The following is a 20,384-nucleotide window of genomic DNA, read 5'->3' on the forward strand; positions in this document are numbered from 1 at the left end:
AATTCATTCTGCAAAATTGAATATTTTGCTTCTTGTTAGACTTATCACTATCACAAATGTGACCATAGCCTGTCAGATGACTTTGTTTTCTTGTATTTGGAAATTTGCAGTATCTCAATGCTATGATGATGGCTAGGATGATTAATGTCTTGTGATGTTTATTTGAACTGACTTGTGTTATACATAGATGTCATGCTTAAAACTTAGTCAATTGCATGTTGACTGTAAGCTTGACTTTTCAAGGCATATTAAGTTGAAATAAGATCTAACTGAAGGAGGCCAGTAATGCCAGAATTTTGTGACATTAGATCCTGAGAGTGCAACATTATTGTCCAATGTTAAAAATGAAAAACGAAGAAAGATATTAGAATATCTAAGGTGGCAAATCATCGCTGTATCGGTGTGTGCAGTTTGACGTGGCGGGAGGGGGATGGATGTTGCTGGTGTGCTGTTCCAAAGAAAAGTGCTGTATGTTTATTTATTTGGAAGCATTGATTGGTAAATCATGCAGAAAAGCAGTGGCTAATGCTATCCTTGCCTACAGGTTGCCAAAAGACTGTCTGGCCTTTATCCTGTTTAGTAGTACCTGTGGAAGAATTTGTACTTTTCCTAAAAATACACTTCTTCAAGAAAACATGAACGCCAACTTTAAATTTAGATATTTTACACCTACCTTACTAAAGTGTGTGCTCATTACATAAACATAAGCACACACTCTGTTAATACCATGTTTTTGCTTTGTGTCATCACATAATGTTAGAAGAATACAGTCATTCATCTGAGTCTCATTCAGGTGCATGCTGTGAGAGAGACTTACAACTGACATAAGTTTGGGTCTGACTTGAAGGTGTGCTGATTCATTGACACATACCTGCTATCAATAATTAGGATAATTTATAATGAGATTACTTTTGTGTCAAGTGTTCTTGCTAATTGTAACAGATTACCTTTCCCTTGTGAGCATCATATTCTGGTTTCTAGCTTGGTGTCTTGCCTCGTATCCGTACTTCTGTAATTTATAAGCTTAATTTCACTGTCATTTTAAATGTATCATCTTCAGAGTCTATTTCTGTATGTCTCAACCTCAGCATTTGTGCAATTAACTGCCCCAGCCTAATTTGGAACTTTTTCCTGTCCACTTATCGTTCCTTCTCACTTGTGTCTACGTATTTTTGATTATTTCTCCTAACATGCACACAGCTCAACACTCGTTTCTTATCTTAATTTATTCTTACATTTTTGTAAAACACATTACATAAATGAGTTTTGAGAAGATTTGTAGCTCTGGTTGAGTTTTTGGATATAGGTTTGCTCGCTGAGTAGCAAGGTTCATTTCCAGACGTTTCATTACCGTACTAGGTAACATCTTCAGTGGGCCTCAGGCGAAGCAATGCTGAAAATTTCTGCTTTCTATTTATATGTTTGGGTTGGTGATGTCATTTCCTGTGGTGATAGAAGAGGATGAAATGATGGTCTCCTTTGATGTAACAGCCCTGTTTACTTCAATCAACATTAACCCGGCCAAGGAAACACTGACTACACTATTAGAACACCCAAAGACACATACACTAAACACCACTAACTTCTTCAACAAGGAGAATATCAAGCTAGTGGGCCTATGCCTTACCACTCACTTTACCTTCAACAACAAAACCTACAGACAAACCAATGGAACACCCATGGAATCTCTGATATCAGGGTTCTTAGCAGAGGCAGTAATGCAGAGATTTGAGCAAACAGCTCTGCCAACCATCGAATGCAAACTCTGGGTCCGCTACATGGATGACACCTTTGTCATCACTAAACCTTCAAGACCATCAATAATATTCTTACTGGCATAAAACTCACTAAAGAGGAAGAAAACAATAACAAACTGCCATTCCTAGATGTCACAGTAGAGCGAACAGCTAATGGGGAACTTCACACCGCGTCTACAGAAAAATAACACATACAGACCAAATATTGAACTACAGAAGCAATCATCCTAATACCCACAAACAAAGCTGCATCAGAACATTATTTCAATGAGCCAACATCCATTGCAGCTCAGAGGAACTACGCAAAGCAGAGAAAAATCACCTATACCATGTATTCAAAAAGAATGGGTACCTAATGAGCGCAGTCTGCCGATTTCTCAGCAAGAAACCCAAACAAACAGACAAAGCATGTCCAGAAACCCTAGCCAGTCTCCTCTACATCAGAGGCATCTCTGAAATGACTGCCAGACTACTCTGACCCCTTGGCATCATGGAAGCCACCAACACACTAAAACAGCAGCTAATGAACTTGAAAGACCCTATACAGACAATGAGCAAAACTAACGTCATTTACAAAATACCATGGAAGGACTGTAACAAACACTACATTGGACAAACAGGCAGAAAACTAGCCACCAGGATACATGAACACCAACTAGCCACAAAAAGACATGACCCTCTCACTAGTATCCTCACATACGGTTGAGGAAGGACATCTCTTTGACTGGGCCAAAGGACATCCGTCCTAGGACAAGCCAAACAAAGACATGCATGAGAATTCCGAGAAGCATGGCATTCCAAACAGAACTCTGTCAACAAACGCATCGAGTTAGACCCCATCTATCACCCCCTGAGAAAAGGAACCGGAAGTGACTTCACCGCAGGAAATGGCATCACCACAGGAAATGACATCACTGACCCAAAGAAACCCAAACATATTAATAGAAAGCAGAAAGTTTCAGCATTGCTTCACCTGAGGCCCACTGAAGAAAGTCAAAACAACAGCAGTTTCAAAAGGGAGAAGAACAGACAGACAAAGGAAGCACATGGTGAGGTCATTGCAGGAAAGAGAGAGAGAACCTGCACAGTTACCACCTTTGCTGTTTGAATTCATGTATCGTTGGACATCGGAGTGCATCTGGGAAAAGTAACAAACAGTGAAATTCACAACTGATCTTGGAGGAACTGTTGGGCGAAGTTCATAGTACAGAATCAGTTAAGTTAATTGTTGTTTTAAGTGTGGCCTACAGAGAATCTGCAGTAGTGAGTAGAGTGGATTCTTTCTTAATTATAAGTTTTTTGAGATATACTTGACTAAACTTAAAATATAAGCCATAATTATTAATTTAACCTGGGGCAGTGGTTTGGAGAGGAACAAGATGGTGTTATTTTCTGGGTCTTTGGATTGTTAAGGAGCAAAAATGGCCTTTAATAGAGTGATATCTACTTTTTGTCAGGTGTGAGAGTTTAAACAGAGTTTGAGAGTTACTGCGGATTATATCTGTCATAAATACTGTAGCTGCAAATCTTAACAGATCAGTTGGAGAGACAGTTAGAAGCAATGAGGAATTTGCAACAGCAACAGTGTGTGACGGATGGCAGTTATAGGAAGGGGGAAAGTCTCAAATGCAGTCATATAGATGGGTTAACTCTAGGAAAGGTAAGAGAGGGAGGCAACTAGTGCAGAAGTCTTTTGTTGGTATATCCATTTCAAACAGGTATGCTGTTTTGGAAAATGTAGGGGGTGATGGATTCTCAGGGGAACGTAGCATGAACAGCCAAGTTTCTGGTATTGAGACTGGCTCTAATACAACGAGGGGTACATCTGGTTCCAAGAGATCAGTTGTGTTAGGGGATTCTGTAGTCCGAGGTACAGATAGCCGTTTCTGTGGCCAGCAGTGAAAAAGCAGAATGGTGTGTTGCTTCTCTGGTGCCAGGATCAAGGATGCCTCAGAGAGGGTGTAGAATGTTCTCACGGGGGAGAGGGGCCAGCAGGAGGTCATTGTCCACATTGGAACCAACGACATAGAAAGGGAAAATGTTGAGATTCTGAAGGGAGATTACAGAGAGTTAGGCAGAAATTTAAAAAGGAGGTCCTTGAGAGGAGTAATATCTGGATTACTCCCAGTGCTACGAGCTAGTGAGGGCAGGAATAGGATAAAGCAAATGAATGCATGGCTGAGGAGCTAGTGTATGCAGAAGAAATCACATTTTTGGATCGTTAGAATCTCTTTTGGGGTAGACGTGACCTGTACAAGAAGGACGGGTTGTACCTAGATTGGAAGGGAACTATATACTGGCAGGGAAATTTGCTAGAGCTGCTCTGGAGGATTCAAACTAGTAAGGTGGGGGGGAGGGGTGGGATGGGACACAGGGAGATAGTGAAGAAAGAGATCAATCCAAGACTCGTACAATTGAGAACAAAAGCGAGTCAAACAGTTAGGGCAAGCAGGGACAAGATAGGACTAACAAATTAAACTGCATTTATTTTATTTATTTCAACTGAGGAATAAGAAAGGGATGATAACCTTATTGGGATTGTATTATAGACCCCCTAATAGTCAGAGGGAAATTGAGAAACTAACTTGTAAGGAGATCTCAGCTATCTGTAAGAATAATAGGGTGGTTATGGAAGGGGATTTTAACTTTCCAAACATCGACTGGGACTGCCATAGTGTTAAGGGTTTAGATGGAGAGGAATTTGTTAAGTGTGTACAAGACAATCTTCTGATTCAGTGTGTGGATGTCCCTACTAGAGCAGGCGCAAAACCTGACCTACCCTTGGGAAATAAGGCAGGGTAGGTGACTGAGGTGTCAATGGGAGAGCACTTTGGGGCCGGCGACCATAATTCTATTAGATTTAAAATAATGAGGGAAAAGGATAGACCAGATCTAAAAGTTGAAGTTCTAAATTGGAGAAAGGCCAATTTTGATGAGATTAGGCACGAACTTTCGAAAGCTGATTTGGGGCAGATGTTCGCAGGTAAAGGGACGGCTGGAAAATGGGACGCCTTCAGAAATTAGGTAACAAGAAACCAGAGAAAGTATATTCCTGTTAGGGTGAAAGGAAAGGCTGGTAGGTATAGGGAATGCTGGGTGACTAAAAAAATTGAGGGCTTTGTTAAGATAAAGAAGGAAGCATATGTAAGGTATAGACAGGATAGATCGAGTGAATCCTTAGAGTGTAAAGGAAGTAGGAGTACACGAATGAGGGAAATCGTGAGGGCAAAACGGGAACATGAGATAGCTTTGGCAAATAGAATTAAGGAGAATCCAAAGGGTTTTTACAAATACATTAAGGACAAAAGGGTAACTAGGGGGAGAATAGGACCCCTCAAAGATCAGCAAGGTGGCCTTTGTGTGGAGCCGCAGAAAATGGGGGAGATACTAAATGAGTATTTTGCATCTGTATTTACTGTGGAAAAGGATATGGCAGATATAGACTGTTGGGAAATAGATGGTGACATCTTGCAAAATGTCCATATTACAGAGGAGGAAGTGCTGGATGTCTTGAAACAGGTAAAGGTGGATAAATCTCCAGGACCTAATCAGGTGTGCCCTCGAACTCTGTGGGAAGCTGGAGAAGCGATTGCTGGGCCTCTTGCCTCTTGCTGAGATATTTGTGTCATCGATAGTCATAGGTGAGGTGCCAGAAGACTAGAGGTTGGCAAGCGTGGTGCCACTGTTTTAGAAGGGTGGTAAGGGCAAGCCAGTTAACCTGACTCAGTGGTGGGCAAGTTGTTGGAGGGAATCCTGAGGGACAGAATGTACATTTATTTGGAAAGGCAAGGACTGATTAGGGATAAGGTAAAAACAATGACTGCAGATGCTGAAAACCAAATACTAGATTAGATGTGCTGGAAGAGCACAGCAGTTCAGGCAGCATCCAACGAGCAGCGATTAGGCATAGTCAACTTGACTTTGCCCTCATCAATTCCTTTGTTACTTCCCATGCACAGAGTGCTAGATGTGATCTATGTGGACTTCAGTAAGGTGTTCGACATGGTTCCCCATGGGAGACTGGTTAGCACGGTTAGATCTCATGGAATACAGGGAGAACTCGCCATTTGGATACAGAACTGGCTCAAAGGTAGAAGACACAGGGTGGTGGTGAAGGGTTGTTTTTCAGACTGGAAGCCTGTGACCAGTGGAGTGCCACAATGATTGGTGCTGAGTCCTCTACTTTTTGTTATTTGCATAAATGATTTGGATGTGAGCATGAGAGGTACAGTTAATAAGTTTGCAGGTGACACCAAAATTGGAGGTGTAGTGGACAGCGAAGAGGGTTACCTCAGATTACAATAGGATCTTGGCCAGATGGGCCAATGGGCTGAGAAGTGGCAGATAGAGTTTAATTAAGATAAATGCAAGGTGCTGCATTTTGGGAATGCAAATCTTAGCAGGACTTAGACACTTAATGGTAAGGTCCTAGGGAGTGTTGCTGAACAAAGAGACCTTGGAGTGCAGGTTCATAGCTCCTTGAAAGTGGAGTTGCAGCTAGATAGGATAGTGAAGAAGGCATTTGGTATGCTTTCCTTTATTGGTCAGAGTATTGAGTACAGGAGTTGGGAGGTTACGTTGCGGCTGTAAAGGACATTGGTTAGGCCATTGTTGGAATATTGCGTGCAATTCTGGTCTCCTTCCTATCGGAAAGATGTTATGAAACTTGAAAGGGTTCAGAAAAGGTTTACAAGGATGTTGCCAGGGTTGGAGGATTTGAGCTATAGAGAGAGGCTGAACAGGCTGGGGCTGTTTTCCATGGAGCGTCGGAGGCTAAGGAGTGACCTTACAGAAGTTTCCAAAACTATGAGGAGCATGGATAGGGTAAATATGCAAAGTCTTTTCCCTGGAGTGGGGCAGTGCAGAACTAGAGGGCAAGGGGGGAAAGATATAAAAGGGACCTACAGGGCAACTTTTTCACGCAGAGAATGGTACGTGTATGGAATGAGCTGACCGAGAAAGTGGTAGAGGCTGGTACAATTACAATATTTAATAGGCATTTGGATGGGTATATGAATAGGAAGGGTTTGGAGGGATATGGGCCGGGTGCTGGCAGGTGGAATTAGATTGGGTTGGGATATCTGGTCGGCATGGACGTGTTGGACTGAAGGGTCTGTTTCCATGCTGTACATTTCTATGACTCTAGTAAGGTAACGAAACGTCTGGAAATGAACCTAGCTGCTTAGCGAACAAACCTACATCCACATTACATCAACGTAGTTTTGCTTGCAACTGAATATCACTAGTGATAATGAGGATTGGTCTCCAGTTCACTCTTGTTTGTTTTTGACTGTAGAAACCTATGAAACTGATGGATATAATCCTGAAGCACCAAGTATAACCAGTACTTCAAGACCTGTTTACAGACACAGGGTACACAGCCAAAGACCTAACTTAATTGGACTTACATCTGGGGATATGGATCTACCACCACGAGGTAATGTAGAAGTTAGTTCTAAAAATCTGCTCTCTTTAGGTAGAATCATAGAAATCATATCCTCCTACAAAACTTGTATTTTAGCTCACTTAACCGAATGTATTTTAGTAGTTTGACCTTGTATGTGGTAACAACCATCCTGTCTGGTTACATGTACTACCTGTTCTTCTCGAGCTTCTACAGTGTGGTTTGATCAATATCAAATTATACCTTATTGTCTTTCTTCTATTTCTTTGGTATTTTCTCCTCCTCCTGTACCTTGCCTTGTTCCATGCACCAGCTTGACTCTGATTTAAAATCATTGTTCTATACTAAACTCCCTTACCCAGAACCAGAGTTTCTCACTGTATTATGATTGCTCCCTCTCTCCTTTGTTGTCTCAGCCTCTGCATAAAACAAATCATTTTCTTTTTGTGATGGCATCAAATCTGCCTTTACCCCACCATTTCTGGCTTTGGTCCCAGTTTTGGAGATTTATTTTTAAGCTTCTCCATTCTATTATCTCTCTCCTTTTTAAGTTGCTTATGACAGCCTACTTTTCCGATCCTTCCTCACTCCTCCTTCAGTTCAGTGTCTGTACCTGATTAGGTTCTTTTCACCCCCTGTACTTAAAGATGATATGTAAACATAAGTTACCAGATTGTAAGTTTGCTCGCTGAGCTGGCAGGTTTATTCTTAGACATTATCAGTGAGCCTCTGGTGAAACGCTGGTGTTCTGAACTGCTTTTTATTTATGTCTTGGTCTGTTAAGGTACGTGATATCATTTCCGGTTCTCTTTCTCAGAGGTTGGTAGATGGGGTCCAAATCGATGTGTTACTGGTGGAGTTCAGTTTGAATGCCAGGCCTCAAAAGAACTGCTGTGCATGTCTCTGTTTAGCCTGTCCTCGGATAGATATGTTGTCCCAATTGAAGTGGTGTCCTCCTTTGTGTGTAAGGATACCAGTGATACTTGGTCATGTCTTTTGGTGGCTCGTTGGTGCTCGTGTATCCTAGTGATGAGTTTTCTGCCCGTGTGTCCATTGTAGTGTGTGTAGTCCTTGCAGAATGTTTTGTGTATGACATTTGTTTTGCTGGCTGTTGGTATCGGATCCTTGAGGTTCCCCAGTAGCTGTTTGTGCATTGGTAGGTTTGTGGGCTACCATGATGCCAAAGGGTTGGAGTAGTCTGGTCGTTATCTCCAAGATGTCTTTGATATATGGCAGTGTGGCTAGAGTCTCTGGGCGTGTTGTGACTTGTTTGTCTAGCGGACTGTGTTTATCAGGTACCTGTTGTTCTTGAATCTGTTGTGTAGGTATTTTTTTTCTGCTGCTTGTATTTCCTGTGTGCTGCAGTGTGTTGTGGCCCATTTAAGTAATGTCCTGATGCAGCTTCATTTGTGGGTGTTGGGATGATTACTCCTGCAGTTGAGAATCTGGTGTGTGTGTGTGTGTGTGTGTGTGTGTGTGTTGCTTTCCTGTAGATGCTGGTCTCCAAAACGAATGTCATACACAAAATACCCTGCAAGAACTACAACAAAAAGTACATCAAACAGGCAGGCAGGAAACTAGCCACCAGGATACACAAGCACCAACTAGCTACCAAAGGACATGACCAATTATCACTGGTATCCTTACATACTGACGAAGAAGGACACCACTTTGACTGGGACAGCGCATCCATCCTAGGACAGGCTAAACAAAGATGCGCTCGGGAATTCCTAGAAGCCTCGTATTCAAACCATAAACACATTGATTTGGACCCCATTTAGAGAAAAAGAAAAAGAACCGGAAATGATATCATACCCCCCCCCCCCCCCCCCACCTTAATAGACCAAGACACTCAAATAGAACGCAGGACAGAACACCAGCGTTTCACTGGTGATGTTACCTAGCATGGTGACAAAACGTTTAAGAACAAGCCTACTAGCTCAGCGAGCAAACTTACAACCTGAACCTGAGCTACAAATCTTCTCAAAAATCACAAAGAAGTTACATCTTTAATTACTGCTTCCCATGCACCTAAAATATTTCTATCTAAATCATGAAAAAGACTTGATGGCAGGGTAAGATATCAGTGAAGTATGTTCTGGTCTTGAAACTTACTTCTACCTGTTCACATTCTAGCTGTAAATATTACTGTGAAAACAGAAAAACCTGTTAATAACAACAACAACATGAGAATAGTGGTGGATTCTGAGTCCAGGAAACGTACAATTGGGGCTTCTGCTGAAGGAGTCCCTGTGAAGAAATCCTGGTTTGACAAGTAAAGTTTGATTTTCAATTTTTCTTGCATATTGTTACTTTAAACAGTTTTCTTGGTATTACAAATGCACATTGTAAACTTACTGTTACTGACCTTTTCAAAAAGTTGGGGTAACGAGGTGTAAACTTTTCATGGGCTTCCCCTAGTGAAATGCGTGGTTGTGCATTTAAAATTTAACACTGTATCATATCCATTTTACTTTATGTAATAAACTTACTTTGAGCCTCACTCTAAGTTATTACCTTAAATTATTGAGAACAGTTCACATCTTTAGGTACAGCATGTTTTAAAAGAAGGTGTAGAAGTCATTAACCTGTTTGTACATTTCAGTTGTAACATCTCATTTACTGTTGATTCCAATGTTGTGTTTTGCATAAACTTAGATGTCATGACAATTTTCCATCATATTCTTGAATTTCAGTTACACAGCTGAGATTTCTTTTCACTTCAAAAATAAAAGGAAATTCGCCTATTTTCTCCTGATTGTCTAGCCATTTCACGCAACACGGCACGGTGACACAGTGGTTAGCACTACTGCCTCACAGCGCCAGAGACCCGGGTTCAATTCCCGCCTCAGGCGACTGACTGTGTGGAGTTTGCACGTTCTCCCCGTGTATGCGTGGGTTTCCTACGGGTGCTCCGGTTTCCTCCCACAGTCCAAAGATGTGCAGGTCAGGTGAATTGGCCATGCTAAATTGCCCCGTAGTGTTAGGTAAGGGGTAAATGTAGGGGTATGGGTGGGTTACGCTTCGGTGGGTCGGTGTGGACTTGTTGGGCCGAAGGGCCTGTTTCCACACTGTAATGTAATCTAATCTAATCTAATCTAACTTAAGCCACATGGATCTACAACTCCTATGTTTAGTCTTTGATTTCATTTGAATTAGTTAGTCAGATTCAATTATACTGTGTGGTATATTGATGTTGTAGTTCTTCAACCGTCATGATATGTGGTGGGGAAATATTAGCAAAGATAATAGAATTACGCATTGCCCGCTGACCATTCCCTGCTGGAAATGTGCAAATGGGGATTGAGCACCATGGCTTGATTTCCCCATCCAAAAGCAATAACCTGAAGTGTTGGGTTATCTGGTTGGCATGGATGAGTTGTTTCCGTGCTGTACCCCTCTATGACTGGAGAATTTGCAGGCTAAACTAAAACAACACTGTTCCTTCTTTCCTTTTCAGCCATCTTTTTCTATCATTTGAAAGAGTAAATTTTCCTACATTAAATGAAGATATTACAGGGTTTTATAATCCTACAAGAGGGAGGATAAAGTGAACTTGTAACTGTAGATTCTGTAACGTACCAAAAGTTGTCTCTCTGTGTCTTAACTATAGTCAATGGTGGAACATCCCGCATTGTTCTGGGATAGAAAATTCCAAAGATTCAAGACCCTTTTGAGCTAAGAAACTTCTCATCTCAGTCTTAAATAATTATCCATTATACTAAGATTATAATACAGATCTCTAAGTTTCCCGCCAAGCAGAAGGAACCCTGCTAAGCCCTTGTTAAATCAGTGTGAAGAGACATGTGGTATCATATGGTCAGTAAAGCATTGAGATACAAAGATAAATTAAGTTGGGACATTGGTACCCACAGATTTTAAAATCCTTTTATTTATAGAAATAAAAGGAAATTAAGAGCATGGTTTTTTCAGTTTTGAGATTTGCCAAAAACTATTTGGGACCCATTATTCAATGAGTCTTCACTTCTTCACCATGTTGACTTCAGTTTTGGACTAACAGAAACTCTCAAGAGTATAAACACCAAATGTACCAATGTGTTACTTATTCCACGTTTAGTATGGTTTCAGTGAAACTCCCATAACCTGCAATCAGTCATTTATCATCAGACTTGTTTAATAAAATGTGGTCCTTAGAAACACCAGTGAATTTACATTGGGAGTAGTAATTGTCTAAATCATTTGATGGAATATTGTGGTTGGTCTTATTTCTTTAGATTTTCAGTTCTTTCCAAGGCATAATGTGTTTTCCAGTGAAATCTTGTGCGGTGTGATTCTTGCTTTTGTAAGGTTTATGACAATCTGTAAAATACATCAATAAGTTAAAAGAATTTTCAATCCATTATGAGCTGAGACTGATTATCAAATTGAAGGCTTTATTGAATTGATTTCCTTATTGTGTGTTATCAGTGGAATTCCTTTCAACAATTTTTCAGAATTAATTATTTATAAGTTAAAATCAGGCCACTACTGCTGTACAAAAGGAATGCTCTATCGATACAGCTGTTTTGAAGAATCAGTTTGAATATGGTAGACCTAGTAATTCACTACTTTCAATGGGTTTGGAGATCTTAGCAAGCAAAATACCTAGCTGCCAAAAATATTTGAGCCTTAAACAAATTTTAACACATATTTTGACTGAGTCATGATGTGTATTTTGCAGTTAATTTTTAATAAAGATTTAGGTTAACATGATCTGCCTATTTGTATCAACAGGTCGAATTTCAACAAGGCCAACAACCAAGGATTTCAAAAGAAACCACAATATGGGGTTGAAAACACCAAGCTTGAACTTCGGAGGGTTCCACAGGAGTTAAATAACATCAGCAAACTTAATGAACACTTCAGCAAATTTGGCACAATTGTAAATTTACAGGTGGGAATGCAAAGAAAATTCTAAAGGGCTTCATTGCCTGTCTAGTCCTGCTTTCACCCTCTGTCTCTGTACACTTTGTTCCGAGCCATATGGCCTCCTTAAAACAAGGAATACTAAATCCAAATGAATCGTCAGTTGCTGATCTGCTGAGATTTCCTAACTCAGCAAATTCCTAGAGTGAACTCTGAGACCTCATTGATCTGTATAGATTATTAATTTTCTCAGCATTTGATGAAGTTCTTGAAATGATGCCAGTTTTAGAAAGTGTTCTTTTCATTGAGTTGCACCTGTAGATGGTGCTATGAGTATATTTATGATATGATAACTGTGATTCTGTATTTGATGTTGCCATGCATTTTGAGATCAATCCCAAACTGAGAATTTAATCCTTGTGTATCTCTTTCTTTGCATAAATCTATTTGCAGTTGTGGTTGCCTTTAAATTTGAAAATCTGAACTTATCAGTGAGGGACATTGGTACCCACAGTTAAAATTAAATATTAACCGTAACCTTTTCCCATTTTTCTCGAACCAATTTTAAACTTGATTTGCCAACCTGTCCCCCATTTCTAAATACATATTTTTCTCTGGCAATCTCTTGTGTTGTATTTTTCCAGGAGACTTCCCTAAAGTCCATTTACAATATATCCATTGCAATTTTTCCATTGTTCCTGAAAGAAACCTGAAATTTATTGTAACACCATTGCCCATTTTGAAATAAATGCTGGCTATTTATCTATTATCTTTTTGTCTCCACACATTTGTAAGTTTTTGTTAAAGATCCTTGAATTCTTTCCTACCATAGATATGTATGATAACCGGGCTGAAATTACTTGGATTATCTCTCTTCATAAACAGCAGTAGTATATTAGTTTTACAATACTAATTTTGTTAGTCACCTTGCTGCTAGCAATGAATTGTCCAACCCTGTTAAACAATCCTTGTGTCCTAGCTTATGAAAGAATTCATGTGGACTGAGATTTTCTGCAAACATTCTTGATTTTGTACTTTTTAGTATCAGTTTATAATATCCTTAATGAATTTAGTGTTAAAAATTTGGAGCCATATGACTTAAATGCTCTGTGCATTGACCAAGTCAAATGGGTCGATATAACAAAGGTATTTGGGGTCATTACAACTTCTTTCAGGAAAGGAATCCAAAGCTTTTGCATGGCACGTCAAGTTTTATGAGTTTAATGTCTTGGCATAGCTGTTTATTCACTCTTTTCTCATTCAGAATGAAATTTGCTTTTTCTATTTATGCATTATTTATCATGATAAAGTTAGCTTTTTGAAAAAGAGCTCTCTATCAGTATTGTCATTCAATTTATAACAGGGTCCTGCCCAAAGTTTTATCTCTAACAACGACTGCTTATTGCAAAAATCTACACAGACCAGAATGCAGCCTCTCAAGTGTTTTCTGGTAACATCAGGGTACGGTGGCTTAGTGGTTAGCACTACTGCCTCTCAGCTCCAAAGACCCAATGTCCATCCCAGCTCGGGCGACTGTGTCAAGTCTGCACACTCTCCCTGTGCCTATGTAGGCTTCCGCTGGGTGTTCTGGTGACTTTGTAGAAAATATGTTTCTTTCCTTTCATTGAATGTGGAAAATAAGGTATGTCTGTTGAAGCTGTTTGTGATGAGAATGCATTTTACATCACAATATTGTTCAAAGAATATTTTATGTTTTGTCATCATTTACATGGAAATAACTTTTAAAGTTGCTTTCCTCAAAAAAAAATTGATTCAAAATAAGTTGTATAGAGCAAAACAGAGGTGGAGTGAAAAAATGTTTCAAAAATCTTTTAAAAGAGTCCAAAGTATTTTGCATAGTACTTCTCGCATATATGAAATTGTGCATGCGTTGCATGTTAAATGAACCATTTGGATGAATGAGTCATTTAATGCTGCCAGAAGGTGCTACTATAACATTGTATTGTCATTGTTACTAAAGGCAGTCTCCTCCATGTGCCAACTTTTAATATAGCATACAGTATTCAACAAATTAGCTTATATAGTAGATTATTTGTGATAACTAATGAGATGTTTGAGGTTTGTATATTTGATACTTTAATCATTAAAAATGTTTTTTTTGTTAAACTGGGGAAAACCATTTGTTCAAGTGCCAGAAGGAGGAGCATTGCAATAACCAACTCAACAGTAGTTCAGCACCCTATTTTAGAGTTGTTTTAGTGATATTTAGTGACTTTCCATCCAGGTTATGATAGTTGGAACAATTATGCCCATCTTAAAAAGAGAACACTTGCACTAATGAATCTCTCAAAATAATGAAGATTGTTGGTCTGTAGGGATATTATAATAGAATCTTAAACATTAATAAGGAATTACCATTCAGTTAGTTTTTGGTGGCATTAATTATAAGTCAATTAGCCAGGTCTGTGACCTTTTAATACCTGTTTCAATTGGCAAAGTTGGCTGTGGCTTACCATGTTAGTTCCATCTTGCAAGTCTCCCAGTCTTTTATTTTGCTCTCCTTCAATCTCTTTTTAGACTCCTTTTGAAATGGGAAAGCATAGCAGCATAGACAGCCTGCTAATTGTGACAAAATCAAGAATCTTTGCAAACAGGAGCAGTGGAAAAGGAAGGGACTTATCCATTAAGAGGGCAGCATCCAAATCTAGCATTCTAATCAGAAAAGGGATTAATGGATGCACCCTAGGTAGTCAAGTAGCATACTTTAGTGCTTAAATTAAGCAAGGTTCTGCTGATTTTTGAATACTGGAAAAACTGACTTCTGATCACTATAGTGTGATTTGTAAGGAAGCAAATTAATTTTACATGTATTGATTGACTTGTTTAAGGTTGCTTATCAAGGTGATCTCGAGGGTGCCCTTATTCAGTTTGCTGTTCATGAAGAAGCAAAGAGGGCAATCTCAAGTACAGAAGCAGTACTTAACAACCGATTCATCAAGGTATACTGGCATCGAGATTGCAATTCTCAGCAAAAGACGACTGTAAATCAAAAGGTACAGACTATGTTTTTCTCTCCTATTTAGTTTAGTTGTAGTATTAGAATATCAATGCAAATCTAATGTTAGACTTGAAATTTTTGTAATGTGTCCTGTTGCTCACTTCAGCTCCAACCCCACACGTGATTCTGACCTGTCTTATTGGTTTTGATGATAATCCTTTGACCTAAAATAAGAGAGAGTCTTCCATATCGGACATTGATGGTTTCTGCTTTGGCCTTCAGACTTTTACTATCATCTACTGTGTTTCAGAGGCCCTACTCTGGCATGGCCGTCTCTCCTGAACTTGCTGGACATGAAGACAGTGGCTGAGAATATGTGGACTTGGTCAACCAGCCAACTTTTCTGATTCTCCCTTTTCCTTCTGATGCCCTTTTAAAAAACTCTGCTTCCAGCAATTCTTGCCTTCACTGACAGTCTGCCATTTGTCTGTATCAGTGCTCACCATATTTTGCTTGATGATCTCCTCGTGGCAGTTATGGACATCCAGCAGGCTATGACCTGTAGCCTGTGATAACACTCTTTCCCTCTCTTTATAACACTAAAATGAAAAAAATTTGAATTGATTAATCCAATAACATAATAACTAGAACCCAGAGTAGGAAATTCTCCACTGTTCAGCCACTGTCCTTCCATTTAGTCTTTCTGCTCAGTCCACTTTGAGTCAAATCTGTTCTCATCCCTAAGTAATTTGCCTGCTCCCCAGTTGGTTCCCCGTATTGCTGCAAGAAAGAAAATCTCTCGTACACTTAGGAACTCTCCCTCAAGGTCACCCTTGCCAGTTTGATTAATCCAGTTGACATACAATGTAAAATCACTCGAGTTTATTGTGTACCCATGTTACAAGCTCCCAGTTTGTCCTGGTTTATACTCTGTCCTACTATGGATCTAATGTTGAGGTTCTGTTGATTGCGCTCAGCACGTCTTACGTCTTGATCTCCAGTGCCAAAATCATTTCTCAGTACTGGATTAATTTCACCCTTTACTAATAAAGCTGCAACACCATCACAGTTTTTCCTTTCTGTTTATCCTTTCGAAACACTGGAGTAGGACGGTTAGATGTTCAATTCCCAATAACCATGTCTCAGTAACTGGCACTTAATAATATCCATTTGTCTCTATTTGTGCTGTTAACTCATTAATTCCTTTGCTACGCGCATTCAGATACAAAGCCTTTAAGCTTATCCTGTTATCAATATTCTGTACTCTTGTTTAATTCCTTGGAGCAGCGCAGTGTTTACATGCTCTGTCTCTTCCTTTCATTATCTGGAAACAATCAGCTTCATCATTAACCTGCTGTCCTACATTCTCCTCAGAGTTGGTTTTGCAACTGAATCCTCTACCCAGTTTTTAATTTAAAGTCCTGTTTATAGCCTTAGTTATGCGATTTGCCAGGAATCTAGTTTCAACATAAATGAAGTCAGTCTGTCCTGGTGTAACAGCTCCCTTTCCCTCCAGTATTGGTGCCAGTGTCCCATGAATCTGAACCTGTCTCTTCTGTGCCAATGTTTAAGTCATGGGGTTACCTTGTTAACCTTCATGATCTTGTGCCGATGAGCTTGAGGCTAAGTAGTAAGCCTTTTTTTTAAACCTTTGTCTCTACATTTTAATTTAATTCCTAGCTGCTTGAATTCCCTCAGTAGAATCTCTTTCCTCATTCTCCCGATATGGTTGGTACCTGTTGTACATGGACCAAGACAACTGATTCTCTCCACTCCCACTCTAAGTTGTTATGCAGGACAAATGAGAGATCTTTACCCCTAGCAACAGCAGGATGTAGGATGTGGCTACAGAGATCAGTGTCTACTCCTGTAGCTGTAATATCCCTGATTATAAGTGCGTTTCATCTTTGCCACTGCCGATTTAATTTTTGGTGCTGTGATGCTCATCAGTTTGCTCATCCTACCTACAGTCTGTTTTCTTGTCCCCACAAGTGCAAACCTTCGATGTGTGGACAAGGACAATGGCTGAGGCTTCTGCAGTGCTCCTTCCTGGATCCCCTCCCCAACCTCAGTCATAATCACATCCTCATGGTCTGTCCAATGACTAATTTCCAGGTGGTTAATCTAAGGAGAATGACTGACTATGTGCTGAAATGTTATGTCAAAGTAATTCTTCCATTCCCTGATGTATTACAGTTTCTGAAGCTAACGTTCTAGCCCAAGTTGCTTGAGCAAAGGACACTTGCTGCAGATGTGAACACTATGAATCTCAGTGGGGATCCTGCAGTTCTTAACACATTGCCTGACTTAGCATCTGTTTTATTTTATTAGATTTTCAATTTGCTTTTTTAGTTTACTGCTGATCTTTCAGTTTTCTGTCTGTAAATATTTCTCTTAGCTTTTAATTTGTGAACAAGGTAGAAGAGAAAAATACTCATTTCTCAATCACTTATTGGTGATATCACACTGGCATATCTTCCACATCTCACGCATTGGTCTGCTCCTGTCCATACTGATTTGAGGACACAGTTTGGAAAGCGAAACCCAGCAACACCTCCCTACTTCACTGATCTCCCACCTTCACAAAGCTCCCACATTCCACTCTATGCAGCTTGCATACTTATGATTGCTTCTTATGCTGTTAACTTAAAATGATTCTTTGGAAAGAAATCTGCAACCTTTTGGAGAAATGAGGCAGTGTTGGGTGCATTTGGCTTTATAAATTGTCCTTTAAATCCAGGCATTTTGACCCCATTGCGTTTTTAGTAACCTGTTGGTTTGTCCTGTTTATGATTTGAACAGTGCTGATTTTATTGCTTTGTTGTCAAATTTCGAAAGTAATTTCAAAATCATAACATCAGATTGAATCATTAAGCAGGGAAACAGACCCTTTGAGTAGCTTACGCAGTATGAAAATGCTTTTAAAATTTATATCAGCCCTTGAGGAATTATAATTTGCAATGTGAAAAGACCATGTTAACAAGGCTACTGGAAATTTTAGCTGAAGGAAATAGTAGTTGTTTCTGTCCTCTCCTCTTTGGCAGAATAGCAACATTGTTCACATACCGTCGTCCAAATATGTATTTCAGTCATTGACACCTTTCTCAAGGAAAGTACTCCGTCTGCTTGCTAATGACCAACATTGTGATTTTGTGATCAAGACAAAGACATGGATGTTAAAAAAAAATCTGAAATGTTGCATTTGTAATATTTCAGTCTGTGCATCGAGTATTCTTGAGGTCAGGTTCTGTACATTCGGCTGCAGAGTGAAACTCCCTGTTATGTCCTTGAGCAAGTTTTCAAATAGCTGATAATGTCATTTGATGGTGACCTTAAATGCTGGACCAGCATCCACTAGGAGCCAAGTTATGGTTATCTAACATAGCAAGACCCTAACATGTAGCAGATCAATTGATTTTTCTGTCCATTAGGATTTAGATACAGAATCTTATTGGAGAATCTGACCTCTCGTGGCTTTTCACTTTGTTTTCTAAAGTATCCTTTTTGCACAATTTTATTTTCCATCTCTGATTACTTTCTTAAATCCCATAGCATCAACATCCCCTTTCACGCCACAACCTTACCTTCTCCTGTATATATCCATAGCAAAAGCTTTCCCCAATTTATTTACTGTATACACTAACTCCAGTTAACTTGTCTTTGGCCCTCCATTCAATATATCATTTTTGCTGCTCTTGATTTACTGAACCATGTCCTCAACCTTGACCTCTGATGTCTGGGTACTCAGAAAAACAACAGCGCTCTTAACTTATCCATTCCCTTGGTAAAGGTTTCATCCCTATTCACTTAAGTCCAAGGGAAGTAGATTTGAAAGGTTGTGGCACACAACCATCATTTAAGTCTGGCTGGACCACCTAAAATGCTCTTGTGTCCTATTGTAGTTTACTAAAACTGCTCATTATTCTAATATCTTTCAGGATTGCAATGATAACACCCTGGTTTTCTTCATGGCAAATCATCTTCTTAAACCCTTATGCCTGTCACCGCTTCCAACAAGTAGAAGGGACTTCAGGAGTTTTCACTAAAATTGAGAAAATCCAATCACTTTCCTCTTTGCTTCTGTCCTTTCCAAAGCCTGCCTTGCTGAACTTTGTCAAATGAATCTCCCTGCCCTAGTCTTGAACGATTTCTCAGGTTTTTTTTCCAACTCCTTCATGACCTTTTTGACCTCATCTTGCATTAAAAGTGTGAATGTATTTACAGATTTGAATTTGCAGATGCATTTTGTTTTGTTCAAAAAACGCACAGTTAAAAGGCAGTCAGTCCATATGACATTTTATCAATTCCTACTTTGGAAGTAGGACCAGTCTGACCCAAGGTTGGGATACAGACAGACTCCTACCTCTCACCTATCATGCACTGTCTGAGTTGAGATGTCATCTTTTTTTATAAAACCTTAAGTTATCTCGAGAATGTGACGAAAGAAGTTCTGTAGTTTCCATATTAATGAATCAAAACCTGCAACCTCATTCTAAGTGATTAAAGATTGAACAGCAATCTAGGTTTGTTCAAAACTTTGCATCAGTTGTATGACACTTTCACCTTATGTTATAAATTCTGTGTCCTATGATCATGCCCACTAGCTCCGAAAGCTTGTACTTCCAAATAAACCTGTTGGACTGCTAACTGATGCTGTCATTTCTAACTTTGTCTACCCCAGTCCAACACTGGCACCTCCACATCAAAGCTAGAAGAAGACTCTGAAAGTTCTAACATAACTTTATTGAACACTTTATCTTAGTCTTGAAATAATCTCTCCAACTCGATTAATTGCTTTTCAGGACTTTCAATTATTCAGTGTCAGCAAATATTTCTATATTAAAACAATCAGTCTATGTTAGATAATGATTATGGAATGTAATATTTAAATGTGCGTCATTTGGAGTTATGTGTAGAAGGATGTTTGTTTTCTTGACATTTTTTCACTTACCCTTTTTTTCTTAAGATGGCTTGTGGATTACAGTAAATCTTCTTTCAGTCTTAAATATGTCCTAGCTATCTACTTCTATTACTTTTTTTTGACAATTCCCTACACCCTTTCCGCAGGCCTATACCACTGTATTTGAATTGTTTATCTGAAAAGACTGATGATATCAATTCAGTCAGGCTGGGACAGGCTGTACCTTGTCTTTGACAGTTGGCTGATGTTTCAGGATCTCCAGGTGTCAATTTTGGGCTTTTCCTTTTGGCTCAGGCTGATTTTGCTTTTCAGGTCGTCTCACCAAGGCGCTCTCTTAGGAGATGCTGTTGAAAAAAGTGCAAAAAGCAGAGAAATGGGGCTCCCTTTTATTCCTTTTTTTTATTATTCCTTTCTTTGCGCCCTTCTCCTACTGGGTTGGGTGCCACCTAATCTGTGTTGTCTTCTTCTGACAAAGCA

General features: G+C 39.5%; 1 protein-coding gene across 5 annotated transcripts in view; it reads left to right on the forward strand.

Annotated features, from left to right (window-relative positions):
• Window positions 1–20,384, forward strand: part of rbm26 (RNA binding motif protein 26) — a 76,752-nt gene that overhangs the window by 26,899 nt on the left and 29,469 nt on the right. For all 5 annotated transcript variants that reach the window (XM_072577913.1, XM_072577914.1, XM_072577916.1 and 2 more), the window contains 4 exons: window positions 7,054–7,194; window positions 9,298–9,436; window positions 11,896–12,055; window positions 14,877–15,041. In XM_072577913.1, the coding sequence (XP_072434014.1) occupies window positions 7,054–7,194; window positions 9,298–9,436; window positions 11,896–12,055; window positions 14,877–15,041 (605 nt within the window). The remainder of the gene's footprint in view (window positions 1–7,053; window positions 7,195–9,297; window positions 9,437–11,895; window positions 12,056–14,876; window positions 15,042–20,384) is intronic.

The sequence above is a fragment of the Chiloscyllium punctatum genome, chromosome 9, assembly GCF_047496795.1.
Source record: "Chiloscyllium punctatum isolate Juve2018m chromosome 9, sChiPun1.3, whole genome shotgun sequence".
In the NCBI taxonomy this organism is placed as follows: Eukaryota; Metazoa; Chordata; class Chondrichthyes; order Orectolobiformes; family Hemiscylliidae; genus Chiloscyllium; species Chiloscyllium punctatum.